Raw genomic sequence first — 23974 nt, 5'->3', positions numbered from 1 at the left:
AAAACACTTGAGAAGCGACTCGGTTCGGTAACGATACTGAAAAAAATAAATGCTCATCATTTTCGGCAATGACACTATGGACTAAAAATCCTTGGAGGACGACGCCACCCACCCTATAATAATTTATTTGTGCCATATTTTCGTATATATTTTTTTGACAATTTCAACTCTTAAAATAAAAATAAAGGTCATAACTTTTTTTTAAATTAATAAAGGTCATAAAAGTTTTTTATTTTGTAAAAATTGTTATCAAGTAATAATATTGTACACTATTCCACTAATATATGTATTCAAGCAGAAGTACAAAGTTTCTATATTTTTTAAAAGTATATGATAAAATTAGTTTTTTTTTATAAATATCTTACACTAGATTTTTATTTATTTATAAAACACGTGCATCTTTTTTAAATGTTTAATATAAAAATTTAGCTCCTTTAAAGTAAAGAAATATATTTTAGAAGATTTTTTTTAATTAGAAGGTAAAATCAACTATTGAGAAGTATGATAAAAATTAAATATATGTATAATAAAATATAAAATTGCTTATAATATTTGTGATTAATTTTTTAATTGATAATTATTATTATATACTCGAGTAAAATCTAAGACTTCAAATTTTTGTTTAAGCTAAAATAACGCTTGATTCACACGTTCAATAAATTTCTATTGTATCTTCAATATGAAATTTAACAGGAAAATGACGTATTATTAATTCTTTGATCGATATCAAATGGCCCATTATATATTACTATTTTTACAATTTATTTATTTATTTTAATCCGCAATTTTAAATTCCAACTTAATACTTACTAGTTTACATGCATAGTATTTTTTTTTTTACAATGACAACAACACAGTCATAATTTAAGATATTAGTGTTAAAGTTAAATATAAGTAATGATTTTTATTGACATTATAAAATTATTTTATACTTTCTATGCATGAACTATTTACTCTAAAATAAAATAGGATTACGAGCATCAATCGCAAATGGCTTTTCTTTAGGTCACAAATGACTTAGTTATAACATGTTTCTCACAAATTTAACAATTAAATATTCCAATAAATTAAGAATAACACTGTTACTTTGGGAAAAAAAAAACATTGTTAAAACAAAGTAAGAGAAGATTATAACAGATCCGCTAAAACGTAAAACACTATTAACTCTAACAAATAAAGTCTTTTAAATCAAATTTGATTAAGCAATACAGTGTAGAATGCGAATTAAAAGTGTTTTTTTTATTCATGAGTATCAAGCACAGTACTTAAATAAACTGACCTGACATAAGAGAGTCATACTAAAAAAAAAACCAATGTTTTAAAACATCATGAAAACCGAGTTTATTTATTTTTAATTTATTTTTAAGAATATCTTAATCAAATATTTGAAAATATAACTAAATTGAATCGGCACCAAACAAAGTTTAATTAAAATGAAAACATCTTAAAAAAATATATATTTAAAAAAAAATTATTTTCTTAAACAAGTTTTTGGATCATGAATAAAAAAACACAAGTTTTTGGATTATTATTTCAGAATCGAGTACACATTAGGATAATATCACCTAACAACATCAGTTTTAAAAATGGATCGTTAATTAAATGTATTTTTTTTTCTCGTAATTTTGTTTACCCCTTTGCTTGTAAGAAAGATTTTGCTTTCAACATATTTTTATCCTTAGAATGAAAAATATTTTTAAATTCTTATCTTTAATAAGAATATTTTTAGAGATTTTTTCCCTAATAAAAACATTTGAAGATTTTATTAACCTCTTATCTCTTTTAATGTATTGTTTTTGTTTTTGTTTTAAATTAAATTTTGATATTTTTAAAAAAATATATCAGCAGTTAAAAACAACATTATATTACAACTTAAATTATTTATTATGAATTTTAAATACAATTTACAAAATTCATTTATTTATTTATTACAATTTTTAATTATAACATAATTTATATATTTAAAACATTTATTTATTATAAATTTAATTATATAAAACACATTTGTTTATGATTTGAAACCAGAAAATACGTATTTATTAAAATAGTTTTTTTTTTACAACCCCTATAAGGATAAAGTAAGAAACATAACAATCGAATTATTTGTATTAACATTTTTTAATTAAAATTCCGGTTTACTTATATTTATATTCTTTAAGAAATATTCGCATGCCTTTAAAACTAGTATTTGTGTTATTTTTTAATTCACAAAATAACTGAACGCGATAATTATCTTCAAAAGTGGGGTCTAATTGAAAGAAATTTTGATTGAATTTTATACCAATCACACTTCTGTAGTTTATATGGTGGGACCTTGCATGGCACATGATGACATGAAGCATAATACTCACAACTATTTCATACATTCGATATTGTGCACCTACCTTTGTTCACGTCCATCTCTATATAAACTCCACTCTACCTCTCTATTTTTCCAAAGACCTCAAAATTCAGTTTCTCAAAACTTTTGCTCTCTTGCCTCTTTGTTATCTTTCTCTAATTTTTGCTTGGTTCCACAAGTTTAATTTCTGTAAAAAAATAACACGAGAGAAAATTTTCTGTGTGTTATTATCTATCATATAATTGATGGGGTTCCAAAACTTTATATTGTTGATTTTTATGATAACATTGGTTATTGGTGAATATGGGAATTGCAGGGTTATTATTCGTGATTCTCATCACCATCATCATCATCACTCACACAAAAACTCAGCTACCAAAATACTTTATGATAGTGATAATAGTTCCGTTCAACGAAGTGGCAACCATTTTGTTCTAAATGGGAAGCCATACTACTTAAACGGATTCAATGCTTATTGGTTAATGAATATGGCATCCGATCCATCTTCAAGTTCTAAGGTCACTACAGCTTTTCAGCAAGCTGCGCAACAAGGTTTGAACGTAGCAAGAACTTGGGCCTTCAACGATGGAGGTGACAAAGCCCTTCAAATTTCTCCAGGTTCTTATAACGAGAATGTCTTCAAGGTATTATATCTTACCTTAATTTAACCTAAATATAAATGTGTGTTTTACCATGTGCAAGTGTACATTTGTGTTGATTTTTTTTTAATGATTGAAAAGAAATCAACTATATTAATTTTCATATCTCAATAAAAGAATGATACTAATTAAATACCACAAAAAAAACAACGGCATGAAAGGTATTCAACGTACGTAAAAATATATTTTTTCCCAATAATGTAATTTTATTAATTTGGTCACCATCATAATTTATTGCCTTACTTTTTTACACTAAACTTCTTTAAAAAAAATTTACAAAAATTATTTATGTATTTATGAAAATTTTCATGTATTCTTATCTTAAAAAGGTCGCGTGAAAATAATGTCAATATTTATATTTGAATTTTAAGATAGAAATAACATTATTGTCAACTTTGACCAGTTGGTCAATGCAAAATTCTGTCTTGACCAAGTGGAATGAGGGTGTTTGAGTTTATTATATGACCAAATTTAAATTATATTAAATTTACCAAATTTTGTGTTTTCTTAAATGGTACTGTAATTAATTTGGTGCTTTTGGTTATGCTTGGTAGGGATTGGATTTTGTGATATCAGAAGCAGGAAAAAATGGGGTACAAGTGATACTAAGCTTGGTAAATAACTGGAACGATTTTGGTGGGAAGAACAAGTATGTTCAATGGGCAAAAGAACGTGGTCAGAATGTTAACAATGACGATGACTTCTTCACACACCCTGTTGTTAAGCAATACTACAAAAATCACATCAAAGTAAGAATATACGACAAGTTAACTAGAGTGATATATTTGTTCAAATAAATATTTAACCTTTCGTAAATTTTGTTATATCATGCAGACTGTGTTGACGAGAAAAAATACTATAACTGGATTAATATATAAAGACGATCCCGCTATTTTTGCATGGGAGCTTATGAATGAGCCTCGTTGCCAGAGTGATAATTCCGGAAAATCATTTCAGGTCTTTTTTTTTATGGTCTTTGTTTGGACGTGTAATTTGTTACAAAGTTTGACGGTTACATAAGTATATCACTCTTGTCATGTCTTTGAGAAATGTACTAAAAAGTTTGTTAACTATTATAGGATTGGGTGGGGGAGATGGGTGCCTATGTGAAGTCCATTGATAACAAACATTTACTCGAAATAGGGCTTGAAGGATTCTATGGTGAATCAATGCCAGAAAAGAAACAGATCAACCCTGGAGGTATCGAAATAGGAACTGATTTTATTTCTAACAATCAAGTTCCTGAAATTGATTTCGCCACCATCCATCTCTACCCTGATCAATGGTACATCCTCTATAATTGTTTTCATTTGTTCACTAGATAAATTCATGTTGAATTGGGTAAACAACATAATTAACAGGCTATCGAACTCTAACGAAACAGCCCAAGATATCTTTGGGCACAAGTGGGTGGAAGCCCACATTGAGGACTCAAATAATGTCTTGAAAAAGCCCATTCTTCTTAGTGAGTTTGGAAAGTCTACAAAGTGTGCAGGATACAGATACAGCGTGGATAAAAGAAATAGTTACTTTGAGAAACAATACAAATTGATATACAATAGTGGTAGCAGGGGAGGATCATGTGTGGGTGGGCTTTTTTGGCAACTAATGGTACCGGGAATGGATGGATATGGTGATGGTTATCAAGTCATCTTTGAAGAGAGTCCTTCAACTGCCCATGTCATCGCTCAACAATCCAAGAGGATGTCAAGTCTTAAATAATTCTATTCTATTGTATGTCATAATCATTCTTCTCATGTAATGCTATCCTAAGATAGATATCAAAATAATGGAATTTCAAAATATATGTACCCTTTGGATATTACAATATTATCATGCTTTATCAGTTCCCTCCTTTATCATCATTGCTTTAGATTAGGAATGAAACACATGGATACAAATTTGTGTTAACCTGAAAATCTCTCTATTATTATTCGTGCCTTGAGTTAGATAAATAAATTTATTTATAATAATAATGATGTTTTTACTTTTAATATAATATCATTTTTTTTTCATTTTTATAAATTATTCAACTACCATAATTAAAAATAATATATTTATTAAAAGGTTTAATATTTTAATAAAATTATATTAAAAAATAATACTTTTAAAATTAGACTGATAATTGAATTGATAAAAACATTGGTTTAAGATTCGATAATTCGATTGAATCGTGATTGTATTGATATTAATAAAATTATTATTATTATTATTAATACAAAATTAATATTAAATAAAGATAATATTACAGTTTTATAATACCAAAAATTTAAAATAAATTGTTATTTATATATTCTTAACATTTAATGTATACATAAAATTTTATATTATATAATATAATATTAAGTTTAACTTTTAACAAAATATAACAATGTTTATTAATAATAACAAGTTTATAAAATATAACAATATTTATTAATAATAACAAGTTTACATCTAGAATAAAAAAATATTAAATTAATATAATATAAATTATAAAAATAAAGATATTAAAAATTACGAATTAACATAGATGATTAAATTATATTTATGAAACAAGTATTAAAAAAATTATTATAATTTTTTATTTTTTATTAAATATATTTTAAATTAAAAATGTTTTTTTAAACTAAATTGGTTCTACCAATTCGATACAGAACGATTCTTAAATCAACTATCAAATCAATTTAAGATATACTCTCTATTGAGTGCGTATTTGAATTCACATTTTTTAATAAATTCACGTTAATTTGACGGAGAAGCAAATAATATTAGCTTCTCATTGGTCCATGTCTTCACATGGGATGCAAAACCAAATATACACTAAATCAGTTTAGTTTTGAAAATTGTGTTAAAAAGTGATGCTTCCTTTGGACATATATATAAACAAAAAAAAATGTTTAAAATTTTGGATAAAAAATAAATAAATTTCAATCAAATCAATCGTATTTAATATTCTTAATCCAAAAATACAATAAATTAGAACACTATCTATCATAAATGTGGTTTAAAATATTTTAAAAAATATAGTGCATATTTTATGTAAAATTACTAAAGTTAAATACATTTAATAAATTTTCTTATTATATGTGAAATTAGTTATTTTTACTTATATATATAAGTTTAAAGAAATACATTATTGTTTTTATTTTGTGTATAAAATATAAACTTTATAACGTAGTCATTATAAAATGAAGAGAGTAATAAAATTGTTGAAATTATGAAATAAATAAAAAAATTGTAATTAAGTCTAAATAAGAAGTATTAGAGTTTGTATAGTGTAGTATAATGCAGTGATGTAAGCGGGTTAGGTCAGGCTGAGTTTGGATAAACCCATTATCCGACCCGATTAAAATTTAACAAGTTGGGTTGGATTTGTGCAATTTTTTAAAACTCAATCCAACTCGACTCAATCACGAACAAGTTGAGTTGGATTAATCGGGTCAACATAATTATATTTATTTATTTAAAAAAAATTTAAAATCGATGTAAATTATTTGATACATTGTTACAAATTCTATATTATCAACATATAAAACAAACAATGATACAAATTAAATTCTAAAATAAATTTATTACTTTTTTACATTATTATCAACTAAAAAATTAACATCAATTAGTACAAAATAAGATTTAAAATAAATATATTATATTGTTATAATGTTATCGACTTAAAACATAAAACTTCATATTAAAAGTGTGTCAGTATTGTCCTGAATAAATGATCATTCAAGCATTGTTATTATTATTATTATTATATATGATCGGGTTAGGTCGAGTTGCTAACAAATAAAAAACACAAAATTCGTTATCTACCCCCATACAATATATAATTTTGAACAAATTGAATTGAGTATGATCGAAAATACAAAAAAATTTAATCTAAATTCATTAAATTGATTTAAGTGAGTTCAAATTTACAGAGTATCTGTATTCGATTACACTCCTAATAATGAATGAAAGCCTAAAATCATGCATTCAAGTTTTAGGAGTGCATATTAGTACATAAAAAAGTAAAATAAAATGGTGCATTCAAGGTGGTTTAGCTGTAATTACTATGAATAAAATAACAGTAAAAGAGTGTTGTTGTTTGACTGGCAAGGGCACCAAAAAGCAGAAACAGTGATTTACTCACACAATTTCCATTTTCATACATTATATTGTATTCATCACACCAAAGGTACTCTTATTCTTCTATTTTCATTTTCCCTCTTTCTGCCCTTCTCTCTCTCTCTGATTTAACTGCTCTTCATTTTCTCCTCACACCCTTCTGTGTCTTTCAATCCACTCTTCCATTTCGCTATATTCATTTACGAGGCTTTTTAGGTCCGTGTCTTTCGGATTTTTTTTTAATTTTTTATTTTTCATTGATGCAACAATGGGTTTTTCCTTGAATTTGTGATGTTGGATAGATGGATCTCTAGCGTTCTTCAGTAATTTCCTCAAATTACTATTTTTAGGCAAAACAAAATAATTAAGGCATTTACATTTTTTTTTTGTTTGAATTGTGTTTTCTGCTACTTTCCTGTTCTGGCTTCAATTTTAGCTCATATATTTCAATTTTATTTTACCCTGCTACTACAACGTCTGATTTTGGTGTGCTATTAATTAATTCCAGGAGGTAAGTGATTAGGTTTTAAGCTTTCAAAATATCAGTGAAGTTTGGTGCAAGATGGCGTCGGTTGGTGTGGCACCAACATCAGGTTTGAGAGAATCCACTGGTGTTGATAGGTTGCCGGAGGAGATGAATGATATGAGAATTAGGGATGATAAAGTATGTCAGACACTGTATTTATTTTTATTTTGGGTTGATATTTTGTTGTTTGGGACCTTGTTGCTTACAGCTTGCTTCATCTTGTAGGAAATCGAAGCCATGGTGGTTGATGGCAACGGAACGGAGGCAGGACATATCATTGTTACTACCATCGGAGGTAGAAATGGTCAACCGAAGCAGGTATACCTTCTCCCTTTTTTCCCCCAATTGTACTGTGCTTTGGAAATTGGAATGTACTTTGAAATAATTTGACTATTGTACTGCTTCATTTGCTCTTCTGACATCTTGGGGCTTGGAAGTTGATAAGAAATTAATGCTTTAGTTTGGAGTTATTAATTGTGTATAAATGTCTTTTTTTTTTCCCTGTCGTTTATAATGCTGCTGTGAATGTGACTGTGAGTATTGACCTCAAAGCCGTTTTTGCACCTCTCAAGATTGGGTATTATGCCAGCTGTAATGCCTGCTAAGTGCTAACTTGAATCTTTATACTGAGAGTCACTCAACTATTTTCTGTTTTAAACATGTTTTTGTTGGGCTTTATCATTGGTATATATACTCACTGATGGAGCTTAATGGGATAAACAATTATCATAAAGTTGAATTTAATCCTCATCTACACATTTCTTTAACCAGATCACAATTCATTTTCTTCCCCTTTATAATATGTTTATTTCTTTATAATAATTGAACCTATATTTTGAATATTTCAGACTATAAGTTATATGGCAGAGCGGATTGTTGGGCATGGGTCATTTGGGGTTGTCTTCCAGGTATGGATTCTTATCCAGTCTACTGGATGAAGTATTAGTTTAGCCTTTCAAACAGAGTGATATATGATGTCTTTTGCTGATTTTTTTTTTTTTTTTTTTTGGTATAATTGTAGGCTAAATGCTTGGAGACTGGTGAAACTGTGGCTATCAAAAAAGTTCTTCAAGACAAAAGGTATAAAAACCGGGAGCTGCAAACAATGCGCCTTCTTGACCACCCAAATGTTGTATCTTTGAAGCATTGCTTCTTTTCAACCACTGAAAAGGATGAACTATACCTTAATTTGGTGCTTGAGTATGTTCCCGAAACAGTTAATCGCGTGATCAAACATTACAACAAGTTGAACCAACGGATGCCACTGATATATGTGAAACTCTATACATACCAGGTATGCTTAATGATGACAGTCTGGTTTTGCAATGATCCTTTTGTCAGTTTTATTTTAGAAAATGGCTGTGTTAATGTTTCCGATTATTTTCTAGCACTCTGAATTATTGCTCAAATTTTGGAGCATCCACTTAAACTGCTAGATAAATCTTAAACCATGCAGTTGTTCAAGTGGTGTTGATTCTCTTTTCTAAGAGTTGTTGCTATGAACTGTTGAGTGACCTTTGGTTTCCAATTCCTTAAAGTTTGATTACTAGTTGTGCATAACAGTATGCACATTTGATCCTATTTTGAGTTGGGTGTGGGTTTCTGTATTTTGATTTTATGTGGCATAGCTGGCTCTGTAAATGTAGAGTAGAGTTATGTGCAGTGTTGTCCTTCTTGGATTCCTTTCTTATCTTGCCAAGGTTGTATCTGTTTTCTTTATATATTGCAGATCTTTAGGGCACTATCTTATATTCATTGTTGCATTGGAGTCTGCCATCGGGATATCAAGCCTCAAAATCTATTAGTATGTATTCTATTTTGCTTATCTGGTCATAAACCACTATTTCAAACTATGGAGATTCATGACTGTTAGTTAGCAACAACTAATTGAGTTTTTCTATGCAGGTTAATCCACATACCCATCAGGTTAAATTATGTGACTTTGGAAGTGCAAAAGTGTTGGTATGTTTTATGTGTGTGTGTGTTTGTTTGTCCATTTTAATTTCAATTTCAACCATTCCTCTTGAAACTTCAGTTGTCTGGGTGGTATTAGGAGTTTATCTTCACCTTGTTTGCTCTGACCTTTGACAGGTAAAAGGCGAACCAAATATATCATACATATGTTCCAGATATTATAGAGCACCTGAGCTTATATTTGGAGCAACTGAATATACTACAGCTATTGACGTTTGGTCAGTTGGTTGTGTATTGGCTGAACTTCTGCTTGGACAGGTAGGTGGTTGTTGATGGGAGCTCTTTTGAATTTGATTCTGTGATTTAGCATATGTAATAATGATATTTTTTTTTCCAGCCTTTGTTCCCTGGTGAGAGTGGAGTTGATCAGCTTGTTGAGATTATCAAGGTAATATTTTATTTGTTATTGCTGCTATGTCTACCTTATCTATCTATCTACCTATATATATATTATCTGTCCAGTTTCAATGTCAAATGTTACAATTCTGACACTATTGGTTTATTGTCCAGTGGCAGTTCTGCCAGTTTAGTTATTTTCTTGAAAAACCAAGGCATTTGTCAATTTTCAATGTAGGATTTTTGTATATTCTTAAAAAATGGATCATTTGAAACAAATTTCATGTTCTTCCATTGCACATGTTAGCGTTCTAGTTTCTATTGAATTCATCTTTCATATTGGTATATTGGAGGGTTCGACTAATTCTATTGTAATTTGTAACACTAACACTATAATCTATAATGCAATGAATGATGAGTTGTTGACTTTTAGGTTGATCCACTAATCAATTTAATGGGCAGGCTTGGTTATTTACACCATGTCAGTAGTATCTTTAACATGTAAATTATCCACTTGTTGTTTTGATAGGTTCTGGGAACGCCAACAAGGGAAGAGATCAAGTGCATGAATCCTAACTATACGGAATTTAAATTCCCACAGATTAAAGCACATCCATGGCACAAGGTATCACAAATAAATTTAATAACATTTTGTATTTTATACTGTATTAGCTCACCATTGTGACCATACTAGCATATATATTGTAATTGGTATTGTTGACCACACCGCGCTGATAAATTTGTTGATTTGCTCCTTCCAGATCTTTCACAAGCGCATGCCTCCAGAAGCAGTTGATTTGGTATCAAGACTACTACAATACTCCCCTAACTTGCGGTGCACAGCTGTGAGTATATTTGACTTCTTAGCAGTCTTTTATAATTCAATCCAGCTAATTTGTAAAATAGTTCTGTACTGCTCTCCTTCATGACGTAGTGGTAGTTCCTCATCCTTTGAAGTTTTATATAATGTGTTTTTCTTTATCCGGTGCAGTTAGATGCCTTGACCCATGCTTTCTTTGATGAACTTCGTGATCCAAACACTCGCTTGCCAAATGGTCGTTTCCTTCCACCATTGTTCAATTTCAAATCTCATGGTATGATAATTTTTTACTAAGCTATTCCGTTTGTATAACTGGTCATTTTTCCATCATTAGATTTTAGTTCTACCTGATGTTGCTGCCTTTTTACCAGAACTGAAGGGAGTCCCGGTTGAGATTTTGCTGAAATTGGTTCCGGTGCATGCGAGGAAGCAGTGTCCATTTCTAGGATTGTGATATAGCTTGTGATATTGTGAAAATGTAACGAAACTGCAAAAGTGTCGTTTCAATATATATAAATGCTCCGTGATCCGTATTTATGAAATGAAAATTTTTCCATTATGTATCCTTGTAGTATTTTGGTGCCTTGTAAAAACTGATTTAGAGATATATGATACTCAATATTACCCAACACTCGATGGGTAATCAGAAGAAAACTGTGTTTCCTGTTAACAGATTGTAACATCTAATAGAAGACAAGTGCCATATGTTAAAAATGGTGTTAGTATTTATGAATACAATGATGAGTGGTTGGCTAATTGAGTTATGCTCTGCATTGGGAAATCAATTTTATCTTTGTGTGGCTAGTCTTTATCGAAATAATGATGAGCCAGTCAAGCTGCACGTCCCTAATCTAAAGGAGATTGCAGTTAACAAGTTTGTCTAAACTAGTTGTACTTGTTGAAAACAGTACTCGTTCAAAGTCTTCTGGTCTTAGTTTTTGATTTTTAGATTGATGGTTGTATATGTAAAAAGGATTTTGATGTCTAGTGGATGTTCGGAGAGTATGTTGTAATCTTGAGAATGAACATATTTTTTAAAGGTGAAATGTAAGTGTATATATAAGAGAAAAAATATTATCGTTGGTTAGCAAGACACTAAAATGGATTTAAGTTTTTTTATTGTTATCTAACGGTTTTTATTTGTTAGACTTAACTACGGAATTAAGTCCTCAGTTAGCGAGGACTCTTTGGATTGAGAGTGATCTCTATTGAGTAGGTTAACTAGTGTTCGGATTTTTTTGGTATGTAACCGAAATATCAATCTTGTGTAATTGTGTTCATAGTCAACATGTCTTTAATGAGAAATAATAAACGAGTCTCTAACATCAAGATTGAATTATAAAAATATAAAAAATGAAATGCTTGATTCCAATTTTTTTAGTTTAGGAACTTGATTAAAAAATTTTAAAAAGTTCAAGAATCAAATAATATATTAAAATTTAATTAAATTATACACGCACACACACGTATCATGTTATAAAATATTTATATATAAAAACTCATATTTATCATTTTGCTTAAGACTCATGAAATGTCATTGAAACAACTCCATCACTTTTATATCACTTGGAGGGAAAATCATTAACATTAAAGCCTCAAGAAGATGTTATTTGGTGTTTGACAAAAAAATATTATACAGAAGGGTAGATACATATGTAATATGATATGACAAGAAAAAAATAGAGAAAAATATGATATGCCAAATAGGTATTTATATTATAAAAGTATCCATATATCATTATTGATTTAAAAAATTAAAATATGTGAGTTATTAATATATATATATATATATATATATATTATTTCTTCTTTTTAAATAAAACCTAGTTTTGGATGTTATATGTTGTTTATTCTTTAAATGAAGTGTGTAACACTTTGTGAAAGGTTTAGTTCTCTTTTTGGAGGTTGGTATATGGGAAGGATGACTTTTGAGTGAGTGTGGTTTTGGAAGCTAAAACTTCTATTATTCTCCTTCTTCTCTTCTTGTAGACTCTTTGATGCATTAAGCTTGGGTGTTGGTGGTTGGTGGTTTCTTCTAGCATTGGACCTCAGTTTTAGTGTGGTGGTATAAAGTTTAAGAGAGTCAAAACTCATAGTTGTTTCTTCTTTCCTCTCTCTCTTTTCTTCATTTGGGTGGTTGAAGTAATAGGTAAAGGAAGTTAGAACATCTATATTTGGAGTAGTTTGATGGATTGCATGTTAGGTTCTAAAATCAAACATGTGTTGATTAGTGAATTTCTCCGAATTTACATTTGGGGTTTTGGGACGATGGGTGTCTTGACTCATGGATGAGGTGTTGAATGATTTCAATTGATTTTGTGCTTGCATGTTGAATTGGACTTGGTTTTGAGTTGTTAACGTTTGGAAAATGTGGTTAGGTGTTATGCATGCTAGGTTTTTTTGTTTTTCAGGTGGATTGAGATGATTTTCAAATGCATTTGCAATATTTTTAAATGACGTTAGACGTGCCATCATAGTGTCAAACATAGTTCCAACCAATGATCTCTGTCTCGATTAGGGCTCAGGATCAGTGGCGTTAAACATGAAGAGAGAAACTCGTCTCGAATTGGGATGACGTCGGGTGTGAGAGCCTTGAAAGGTCTCTAACTTGGTGATGTTGCATCCTAGTTGGGTAGCACCAAGCATGATCAAGGTAGAGGCTCCCTGTTTGGATGACACAGGGTGTCATTGAGGTGACATCGAACGTTAGTCAAAGAGAGGCTTTTTGCCTGATATGAGGTTAGACGTGGGTTTTGTCACGTCAGGTGCAAGGTCTCATAGGGGTCTCCATCTCAGTCATGCCAGACACAACTTGGATGGCATTGAGCGAGGGTGAAGCAAATAGCTCTTTGCCTTGATGGTGTTGGATGCGAGATATGTTGTGTTGAGCTTGGGACGCAGTGTGTTTTGGAATGTTGTATGAAGTATGAGGACTGTAGTTCTATGTATACTGATTAGATATGACATATGTAGATGTTTGTATGATGTTAGATGATAATTAACATATGTATTTTGTATATGTGTGTGATGTTGAACTTTATATGTATTGACTAGATATGATATATATATATATATATATATATATATATATATATATATATATATATATATATATATATATATATATATATATATATGATGTATGGTGAGATGTGGATGCTAAGAATGCAGTATAACATTAGGACATGTTAGCTAACTTAAGACTTGAGGAAAGGGAATTATTTTAAAAATCGAAGATCCCACATAAGAAATCTTGGAATAGTGCTCGAGTAGGCTATTGTTGGAAAACTCTCTGAGTAAATGTGTTGATGTCTCCTTTAGGTCCTTGGTTAGTGGTGGAGTAAGATAGCAGGTCAAGGGTTACAACCCATAATCAAGTACTTGGAAAGATTGTGTGATTCCTTGAGGACAGTCAGTAGACTAATTCCACATGTGACTTGGTAATGCATGTCATGATATGCCTATACCCAACTATATCATTCCTAACGGTAAAAACAAACTTTCCTATTGAAAATTTTAGAAATTGTATAGACTCAAAAACTTATTTATAATTATATACGTTCACGTTATAAGTCACTAAAATATAATACATACTAATTTTGGTAATATATATATATATATATATATATATATATATATATATATATAATAAATACTAATTTCTTGTGAGTAGAGAATATAGTTTTTTAAAACAAAAAATAACAATATCACAGTTTAAACTACTCTTTGAAATAATATTTGACAAGGAGAAATTATGAATTAATTTGATATTCTTAAGGTTGATTCTCGTAGATGTTAAAATAATGTTTAGTCAATAAAAATTATGTTTTATAAATATAAATTAATTATTAATTGTCAATTTTTTTATATTGTGTCATGTCCATTCATTTTAAAGAAAAAAAACTCTTTGAAAAAAGAAAAAGAGTGTAACTAAACATTATTGATTCACATCATCAAACCTCAGCTTTACATTATTTTCTTTCCCTTCTTCACGACTTGCGTTGCATTTCACTGTGTTGACTGTGTAAATTGAGACTAAAATAAATTATTTCCTTGACCTTAGCATTATTTGGTGCTTGAGAGGCCATACGAACCACATAAATAGAAAATATAAAACATGTGGCTGGCTACCTGTGAACGAACTTCGCCATAAGTGTCAATTTTTGTACCACAAGAGTTTGTGTAATTAACTCAAGTAATGGCATTTTATAATGCTTTGGCGTGATACTTCAATTAACTTAATGGGGTTAGACCATCTGGCTCCCATTTTGGACTAATATCACAGGATTTATTTGACCTTAAGTCAAGCAAAAATAGACAAACTTTGAGAAGTCAGCACACTTGATTTTGAAGCAGAAATTTTCTGTCATATGTTGTTTTTTTTCTGATTTTGTTGGTGTTATAATGGAAATTGTAGAGACACACCAGAAGTTTCTGCCTGCCTGTGAATGTATCTATTTATCTCAAGAGTGCTCCACTAAGATCTAGTTTAGCAATAATATCAACCATTAAGAACCCGTTTGACATGCCCCACACTAAATTATTGGAATTTGGATGAGAAGGCTCTCTATATTTCTTGTTTCCTAGAATATTAAACTATTGTTTTAGTGGGAGGAAAATGATGTATGGAGATCTCATGTTATTTTATACCTAGAGTCTAGAGAGAGAAAAAAGGGATAAAATATTTTTTAAAACATGATAAGTAATGTGAAGTGATTTAATAATAAGAAAAAAAATATATAAGAAGCACTATATTGAACAAGTGTCGATAATATGAGTGTATATATATTATTATTATTATTTATAGGAAACTTTTTTTTCTCTATGTAAGTGTATTAAGTGGTGCAAATTATATTATAAGTCATGAATTTGTGGTCCTTAAAGTGTGTTTGAATTGAAGATTTAAATAGTGTAATTTAATTATTTAAAAAAAATTAAATATTTTTAAGTGAAATATTTTGTTTAGATAGAAAATTTATATAAAAAAATTAAATTTTAAGTATTTGTAAAAAAATTTAAAATAGTAAAATTTAAAATTCTTAAAAAAAAAGTAAAAATTTGAAATTTTTCTAATTTTTTTTTATCTCACTTATATATCTTTTATCTCTTTCTCTTATCTCTTATGTTTTCTTTTGTCTTTCTCTTTCTCTTCCATCTCTCATACTCTATTTTATCTCTTCATTCTCTCCTCTCTCTCTTTCTTTCCTTTTACCTTTTTTTTTCTTCTCTCTAATTTTTACTTCTATTCTTTCTCTTATCTCTCTTGGGTCTTCTCTCTCTCTTTCTTTCCTATTTTTTCTCTCTTTATTCTCCCTCTTGCTATTATGTTTTCTCTTCTTTATTTTTTTTCCTCCTATTTCCCTCATGTCTCTTTCAAAGTTAACATAAAAATATCAATAACTTTTTTAATTATTAAATATTCATAAATATTTTTTTTAAATTATTAAATATTATCTAATATTAAATTTTAAAATCATTAAATATTTAAAATTGGCTAGTATTTTTTATATAAAATTTAATCTTAATATTTTAATATATAAAAGAAATTACCATGGTGGAAATCAAATTACCATATACAAACTAGAATTTAAAATTTAAGAAATTTAAACTGACTTATCCAAACAAAATATTTAAAAAATAATAAAAATTGAAATAAAAACAATTCTAATTTCAAAAATTTTAAATTTCTTAAATTTTTCTTTCAAACACACCATTAAAGATGAAAATTTTGACCTCTTAAATAGGAGAAACAAGCTGACGTATCAATAAAATTAAGTTAGAAAACATAAATTATATAATTATCTTATTTAGAGGTAGGTTGATAAATCATTAAATGAAGAGTTAATTAATTTCTCACAATAGGTCATAAAATGGTTGGTTGATTTGTCAATTTTTACAAAATAAAAAAACTAATAATACATGTAGGATTGTTGGAATAAGACCCTCTTTAGTTTTTACAATAGCGGATGAAATCTTAACCTTTTATTTATTTAAATATAATAATTTTAACATATAAAAGATATAAGAAAAAAATGCTATGGATGGTTGGATTTATTTTAACCAAACACTCTTCAGTTTTTATAATTGGAGGGGATCCGTGTTCATGGTTATTAGTGTCTTTCATTATTTTTTTCAAACATTAACTTTGAGAGAATACTACATGATAAGTTTTTTTTCCCCATTCTTCGCGCTTAATTTGCTTGTCTTTTGTTCATCTATAACAAAATAAGACATTTTTTATTTTATTAAATAGAACAAAATAGGTGTTATAGTACTACGATCTACATCTTAAAAAATGAAATGCGTTATATTTTACTCAATTATAATTTATGTGGCACCTGTTTAGTTTTTAATTTTATAAAAAGAAAAGTATAAAAAAAAATGTGTTAGTTTATTAAACACGTTAACCAGTTAGTTCAATTTGTCCGATCCATTCCAACCTACCGAATTGGTTGGTTAGGCAAAACCAATTAAATGAGTTAACAATTGATGCATTCTAAAAGACTTATAATCCCTAAATTAGTGTTTTCTTTGCAAATTCTCTATTTCTTTTCTATTTTTAACGTCATTTTTCTCACCCATAAGATAAATTGAACTACTCATCCCATTACCTTTTTATATAGTCATCATGTAGTAATTAAATGTGTTGAACATTTTGCATTACTCCATTTGACTAATTATATCTTAAGCTATATATTTAGGAAAATTTGAGATTTTTCTATTAAAAAAAAAATAAAACAGAAGCTCTCAACAAAACGCTTTTAAGTATATATTTAAATGTTTTAATTTTTCTCAAGGTGTAAAGATTATGAAATTGAGATTTATTTCTATTAACAGAATCTTCTTTATACGCATAACTAAATGATTGAACTTATGTTAATATACTTAAAACATTTAATTATTTACATAAATATGTTAGATGTTATTAATTGCTTCTAATAAATTTCAATTATAAATAATATGTCTCAATAAAGGTTAATGGATATGCTATTTATGTTATCAATGGAAAATTAAATGTTATTAGATTTTATAAATAATATCTTAGTATATCTAAAAACTAGAAAATTAAAAATCAAATAGAAAAATAATACTTTTAAAAATTGCTAAATGCCTTATTCTACTTCACTTTAGGCATTATTTATGTTGAGATGCCAGTCATTTTTGTCTGAGATAAGAAAAAGAAAAATGAGATAAAATAATTAATGTAACAGAAAGAAATATAAAAAATAATGTTGTAAAAAAATGTATAAAATTATAAATATGTTGTTATTAGAATATTTGCAAAAAAAAATGACATTTTGTGTCTTCGTGTATTTTTTTAAATAATAAAAATAATTTAAGTTAATTTGGGCGGGTGATTAACAATTAAAGGATCTGAAAAGTTTTTAGTTATTAAAAAAGTGTGAAAAAAATTGAAACATAAATTTACATAAAAGTAGAGAAAAAAATAAATGAAAACTAAATAAAAAGAAAAGTATGAGAAAGAGTGTTTTCAAAACTAAAAGGCAAAACCAATAAAATGTGTACAAATAATTTATCGATCATTTTTCTTTAACAATCATCAAATTGATGCGGTCCATCTTTCAGACATTACCCCACCTCTTTCAATTATGTCAATTTTTCTTAGCGTACTTAAAATTTTTTGTTTAATATACAATTGTTTTCAAACATATCTTTCGAATCTGCAAAATTCAACGTCTATAAAAGAATTTATCAGAGGTTTCTTCCTAAATTTTGACAAGTGAGTTCTTGATTGTTCTTTATCTAGAGCATCTGACTGAAAAGACTCGTTATGCAATATTACCTTTGAGTTTTACTGGGACATGCCTCATGCGTAATGGCGATAAACGAAAGGGAACGTACTATAAAGAAAATGAACATTTTATTCACAAGGTAAACATGGAATATGTCAAACAAACTGTCTTCACAACGGGCTTGAACCTTCAATCAGAAACATTTACCAATGAAAGCAAATGTCCCTCTACTACATAGGCCGTTTCCATTTAAATACAATATTTTTATTATTATAAATATCTCTCTCATTCAAGATACATTCATCACTTTCATAAGCATAATCACACCACCAGAACAAATATAGGAGCTCCCACTTTGAGTGTAATGATTCTAAGGTATAGAGGCAAGCACCTCTAACAAGGAAGCAGCGAATTGCATTTGAGTCTCTTCATTTATTGTCACGAAGAGTGGCACGTGCACGAAAAGAGATTTGATCCCATTCAGTTCGGCAAAGCGAAGGGAATGATAGTAAACGTAATTGCACACAAACCTTCCTGCATCATCTGATACCATTACATCAAATCCCTTCTCTGCCAAGGCTTTGGTCATCTCCTCAACAGGAAGTGAAGTCTGCACAAAGTTACGTAGAATTCTCATACAGTAAGCACTAAGCAACAAGCAGAAACAAAAATGTTCTATGAAGTGCTTTTCTCCGCGTTGACTATGCATGCAAATTAGTACTTTCTACCTGTGTATGTCTCCCACCCATGAGAAATTATTACATGGTCTGAGACCATCATGGATCTGACTAAACTCTATATGACATAGTTGGGTTTAATTCATTCTTACTAGTCTCGGACTACATAATAATTTCTCCCCATCAAGGGGAAGGGGCACAACCCCACCAAACTAAATTCCTCATAAACCTGCTTACTTTTGATTTGTGACAAAATGAGGAGCTCAAAAATTTAATTTGCTAATAAGGAGTAAGCAGCAGCTTCAGTGCCATCAAAACGAATAGCACCTTAAAGTACTTGAAATGGTACCCAAAAAATGTTCTTCTATGTTAAAATAGTAATAATTATTTTACTGTGTTAGTACTAAACACCAAAACCAAGAGTACACACTAGTTTAGGAATTAAGTGTATGTGAAATATAAGTGGTCCATTTTACCTCCCTTGTTCGCGAAATTCCACCATCCGAAGGAACAATGGGGACTTTCTGCAACATAAAATTATGCAAATTTTGGTGAACATGCTCTTTGGACATCAGTTCTAAAGGTTTGTAGATGAAAGCAAGTTTGAAATGAATCCACTACTCCAATCTCACCTGGGGCTTCCATCCCATTTCATCGGGGCACCGGAAATTAGCCTCATTGACAGCTTGGTTCTCTATAGCAAACCTTGTTGCACCACTGTTAACTCCAAAATGCAGCTGAATAAACAAAAATCAGAAGCTTCCAGAACTTGCAGGGATAGATAAATGAATATATATTCAAATTAATAATGATATATGAATCTAACCAAGGGAAAATCCCAATCAAATGGTTACTTTCTGACTGTTCTTTCTAAGGCTTCTTATGCCAACAACATAATATACAGATGCTCAAGCTTTCAATGCCATCCCTTTTAGTTCAGCCTTTGAATTAATGTGTAAAAGTAATAAAAATGAAAGTCAAATATAAGTTTCATTCTAGCTCTTTGGTAATTTTTTCTTTTTTTAAGAAACTTGAGTTCAAAGTCCATTGAGCATTAATCAGAAACAAATTGTTAATAATACAATCATCACATCTGAACATGGATGGAGTCACTTTAATTAAGACACTATTAATTGCAAAAAAAAAAAAACAATTAAGGTGTCATACTCTAGGGATTTCTATTCCACTGCATAATAGTATTTAATGAGCAGATTTTGACAGAGTAATACTATAGTAGTCACAAAGAGTCTAACCATGTTAAGGTCAATAACGCCTATTTTAAGTTATTGGAGCAGAGTTAGGTAGTTCCTCTGCAGGTACTACAGACTTTTATTGGTGTATACAGAAACTCACAAGGAATGTAACTAAATGATAATGTTATTCTCCTTCTTGGTCATATTTATCTCTATATGCTACGTTTTTTATTTCTTTTGTCTACTTGTAAGATAAATCAGCTAGGTTAACATAATATATCCAGGTTCAGCAGGAAATTAAATTGAGAAGTACAAATTAGGATATGATTACCTAAATGACCAACATTGAAGAATGATTACACAAAGCTATTTGTCAAGTACAGGAGCAACTCACCCAAATAATTCTATTGGAATTTGAAGATTGAGAGTCCTTGGCAATAATGGCGGATTGTAATCTCTGGTAGAGTGGAACAAGTGCTCCTTGACCAGCCGTCTCAAGAATGCTGCAGCTCCCAATAACTAAACCCTTCGGCAGACCCTTCTTATTCATGTACTCTGTCAAATTGTTGGCAATAGTTTCTGTTGGATTCTCTGAAACTCCATGGAACTTCTTAAATCCTGTCACATGAATTGTTGTTATCGGTGTTGTAGGACCTTCAGACCCCATTTGCTAAAATTAGTAAAGCTGGTAATGATTAGGGCTTCACCTCAAAACTATTTTCCAAATACCTGAATCAATTGAAGAGAAACTTCAAGTAAATGAACAGAAAAATCGAATATTTTTCTACATGGTGAATCATATCCAAAGAAATTACACATCACAGTCCTTAATCATCACCCTTGAAAAATTTATAAGCCCTCGATCATATAGAAAAACATAAGCACAGAGTTCAGATATTGCTATTATTACTAAAAAAATGCATAAGTACCCAAAAAAAGCCTGAGGCAGCGAAAGAAATAACTGCCTCAAACCGGAATCAGAAGAGATAAATGGGTTTTGACATAATTTCATAATTCAGTAACCTAAGATATGAGTAACAAACAACAACAGAGAAATCAGTTTCAAGAGTGACGCAAAGAAGGATAATCGCATAACAAGGCAAAGTTTTTCACTTTTCAGAAAAATAACAGTCCCGGAAGAAGCAAAACACTTTATTCATTGCTAAATTGTAGTATAACACGAAAAACAGCGTAAACCCAAAAACCCCATGAAAATAAAATTAAGAAAAAGATGATGATCATGCAAGGTGCACCCAAATGATCAAAGAGACATAAATTGGAAACATGAACAAAATTGAGGGAAAAAAAAGGAGAACTTTGATTGAGAGAGAGAGAGAGAGGGTCTTACAATAATCTTCAATCTTAGAGATGACACATCCACCAGTCTTATCTACTCAAAGTTGATTAACTGGCGAAGATTCGAATTAGATTTGGAAGAAATAAAAATAGAGAGAAAGAGTAGAAAACATTTATACGAATACCAAAATAATACACGACGGGTGGGTGCGGGTGTCAGTGTCACCTTCAAACAACAAACGCTGCTGTTCAATTTTATTTTATTCTTTTACCTATTTTCGTAGCACTTTTTGCTCAGTTTTAACTGCAACAATTTTTTTTATTTTAATTTTTGTAGTAGAGAATGTGAACTTTGTTTGAGGAATTTATCCAACAATTGTAACAATAAATAAAGCACGTTTAGGAATTAAAATTTTATAATTCATGTTTTTATTGTTTTATATTCTCTCTTTATCTTTTCAATTGTATTATTCATAACTATATATATTAAAAGAATTTTCTTCACTTAATAATACATTTTTTATGTCAAATTTTAAGGATGTAACTCGTGAATTAAAAATTTATAAATTTTAAAAATTATTTATACTTTATTTTTTTTGAATATTATAATTAGTTATTTAATATATAGTCATCATGATGATTCACTTTCTAAAGGTGTGACTAATTTTATTTAAATTCAAAAAGGGAATTTAAAATTTATTAGAATACAACATTTTTTCTAAATCATAAATATAATTAATTCAGGTAAAACTATATGATAATTTTTTTAATATTTAATCTAAAGGTGAAATAATATGAACAGTATTTGATACATACATACACCGATAGTAGAATACATTTAAACTCAAAAAGGCATTTCAAACTTACTGAAGCATAACATATTTTATTTTATTTCATGTAACTTTTTTTTTATTTTAATAATGAATAAAAAGGTAACTTTCTTTAATTTTTTATAAGACTCAATTATCTAATTCATTAAAATTAATAAAATTTATTAATTTAATTGGTAATATTATTTTTGTCTTAAATTATAAATTTCTAAAATTATACTTAACATGAAAGAGACTCTTATCTTACTATACTGACAACTTATCGAATAAAAAATATTAATCAAAGATATTTTATCAAAAATAATTAATAGGAGAGATATTTGATATTTATTTTTACCTAAAAAAAAATATCAAGTCATATTTGGATTTTATAAAAGGGGAAGAGGGTGTAAAACTTATATGAGTGAGGTTAAAAACATTTTACGCTAAATTCACCTAATTAGATTAATCTTAGCTGTGCCGTTAAGGTTAGGTAGGTAACAAAGTTATAATATTTTATTGAAAAAAATGGATTAATAATGTATGACAGCGGCTTTCACCTACTTGAATTCGTATCCGCAGCATTTCCTTTGACTTTAATAAGGAAACTCAAGCGGATAATTATTGTTTTGACTTTAATAACTAGCATAAAATTAAGTTCAATTACTTCTACTAACAACACAATTATAATTTTAATTTAAAAAGAAATGTATAAAAAAAAACAATATTTATTTCTTCATTTTTGTTAATGTTCACACTTAAAATACATGCTCATCCAAAACTAACATGTCAATATAAATAAATAAATGGGAATCTTTATCTAAAAAAAAGTATTTTCAAAAGTTTATATTAAACAATAGCATTTTTTTAGAGTTTTTTTTTGTTTTTTTTTTTATCTATTTTAATTTATATTTATCAATTTTTCATATTTATTTTTAAATTAATTTTTAATGTTTTTAAAATAAATAATTAATAATTAAAAAATAATTTTATATCACAATATAAATTATAATTTTTATGATTAAAATATTTATTTATTATAATTTTAAATATAATGTAATTTATATATATATATATATATATATATATTGCTATATAATAAATATTTAACGTGTACCATATACAAATATTTGTTTGAAATAAATTCAAGAGTTCAATGAACTCTAACACATAATTAATGATTGTGTTCTCTAATTTTTTTATCTTTTTTTTTATTAGTGTGAATAGTGAGTTAGTTATACTTTTGAAAAGAATTAAAATTACTTATATTATACTAATATTTTAAAGTTCACATCTAACAATTTTTTTAAGAAAAAAATAATTATCAATAAAATTAATAGATACTTCATACTAATAATATAATTTTAAAAAATTACTTTAAGCTCTCTAACACTTTGGAATGTAGGATCTCTCTGGTAATTAATGTGTGAGAATTAATTAACCATAATATAAAGACTATTTTAAGAATGAGTTGTGATATTTTATTATGTGATCTACCAT

The 23974-nt window shown here is 28.5% G+C and overlaps 3 protein-coding genes across 6 annotated transcripts; 2 read left to right on the top strand and 1 right to left on the bottom strand.

Moving 5' to 3' along the window:
* The first annotated feature begins 2425 nt into the window (after positions 1-2425).
* LOC109795817 (mannan endo-1,4-beta-mannosidase 4) lies at positions 2426-4859 on the top strand. The gene is made up of 5 exons (XM_020355364.3): positions 2426-2985; positions 3555-3749; positions 3835-3957; positions 4080-4285; positions 4362-4859. Exons 1-5 carry the CDS (start codon positions 2587-2589, stop codon positions 4720-4722), a joined length of 1284 nt encoding a protein of 427 aa, XP_020210953.1. The 5' UTR covers positions 2426-2586; the 3' UTR covers positions 4723-4859.
* Positions 4860-7135: 2276 nt separating this feature from the next.
* Positions 7136-11501, top strand: LOC109796670 (glycogen synthase kinase-3 homolog MsK-1). Of its 4 annotated transcripts, none has more exons than XM_083077711.1 (13): positions 7136-7159; positions 7598-7753; positions 7841-7933; positions 8464-8523; positions 8637-8909; positions 9345-9419; positions 9521-9577; positions 9707-9847; positions 9927-9977; positions 10455-10550; positions 10687-10770; positions 10917-11019; positions 11117-11501. In XM_083077711.1, the coding sequence occupies exons 2-13, from the start codon at positions 7652-7654 to the stop codon at positions 11197-11199; spliced, it is 1218 nt and encodes a 405-aa protein (XP_082933837.1). In that variant the 5' UTR covers positions 7136-7159; positions 7598-7651; the 3' UTR covers positions 11200-11501. The 4 variants fall into 4 exon arrangements, with proteins under 4 accessions (XP_082933837.1, XP_020212004.1, XP_082933838.1 ...); XM_020356415.3 differs by lacking the exon at positions 7136-7159 and adding an exon at positions 7166-7305; XM_020356416.3 differs by lacking the exon at positions 7136-7159 and adding an exon at positions 7326-7412.
* A 7109-nt stretch (positions 11502-18610) lies between these two features.
* LOC109797204 (uncharacterized) lies at positions 18611-21872 on the bottom strand. The gene is made up of 5 exons (XM_020357160.2): positions 21718-21872; positions 20764-21098; positions 19809-19913; positions 19653-19700; positions 18611-19109 (listed from the first exon to the last, which is right to left on the bottom strand). The coding sequence occupies exons 2-5, from the start codon at positions 21034-21036 to the stop codon at positions 18870-18872; spliced, it is 666 nt and encodes a 221-aa protein (XP_020212749.1). The 5' UTR covers positions 21037-21098; positions 21718-21872; the 3' UTR covers positions 18611-18869.
* Between the last annotated feature and the right edge of the window lie 2102 nt (positions 21873-23974).

This window comes from Cajanus cajan, chromosome 6, assembly GCF_000230855.2.
Source record: "Cajanus cajan strain Asha chromosome 6, NIPB_CcT2T_4, whole genome shotgun sequence".
Classification (NCBI taxonomy): Eukaryota; Viridiplantae; Streptophyta; class Magnoliopsida; order Fabales; family Fabaceae; genus Cajanus; species Cajanus cajan.
The sequence above is the reverse complement of the archived record's forward strand: the minus strand, read 5'-3'. Positions and strand labels throughout refer to the sequence as shown.

Excerpts from the sequence above, each read along its gene's own strand:
- LOC109795817 (XM_020355364.3), top strand. The coding sequence starts at position 2,587 with ATGGGGTTCCAAAACTTTATATTGTTGATTTTTATGATAACATTGGTT. Across the intron at positions 3,958-4,079 it reads ATTCCGGAAAATCATTTCAG|GATTGGGTGGGGGAGATGGG; the intron begins GTCTTTTTTTTT and ends TAACTATTATAG. Across the intron at positions 4,286-4,361 it reads CATCTCTACCCTGATCAATG|GCTATCGAACTCTAACGAAA; the intron begins GTACATCCTCTA and ends CATAATTAACAG.
- LOC109796670 (XM_083077711.1), top strand. The coding sequence starts at position 7,652 with ATGGCGTCGGTTGGTGTGGCACCAACATCAGGTTTGAGAGAATCCACT. Across the intron at positions 9,848-9,926 it reads CTGAACTTCTGCTTGGACAG|CCTTTGTTCCCTGGTGAGAG; the intron begins GTAGGTGGTTGT and ends TTTTTTTTCCAG. Across the intron at positions 10,551-10,686 it reads AAGCACATCCATGGCACAAG|ATCTTTCACAAGCGCATGCC; the intron begins GTATCACAAATA and ends TGCTCCTTCCAG.
- LOC109797204 (XM_020357160.2), bottom strand. The coding sequence starts at position 21,036 with ATGGGGTCTGAAGGTCCTACAACACCGATAACAACAATTCATGTGACA. Across the intron at positions 19,701-19,808 it reads AAATGGGATGGAAGCCCCAG|AAAGTCCCCATTGTTCCTTC; the intron begins GTGAGATTGGAG and ends TTTATGTTGCAG. Across the intron at positions 19,110-19,652 it reads GAATTTCGCGAACAAGGGAG|ACTTCACTTCCTGTTGAGGA; the intron begins GTAAAATGGACC and ends AACTTTGTGCAG.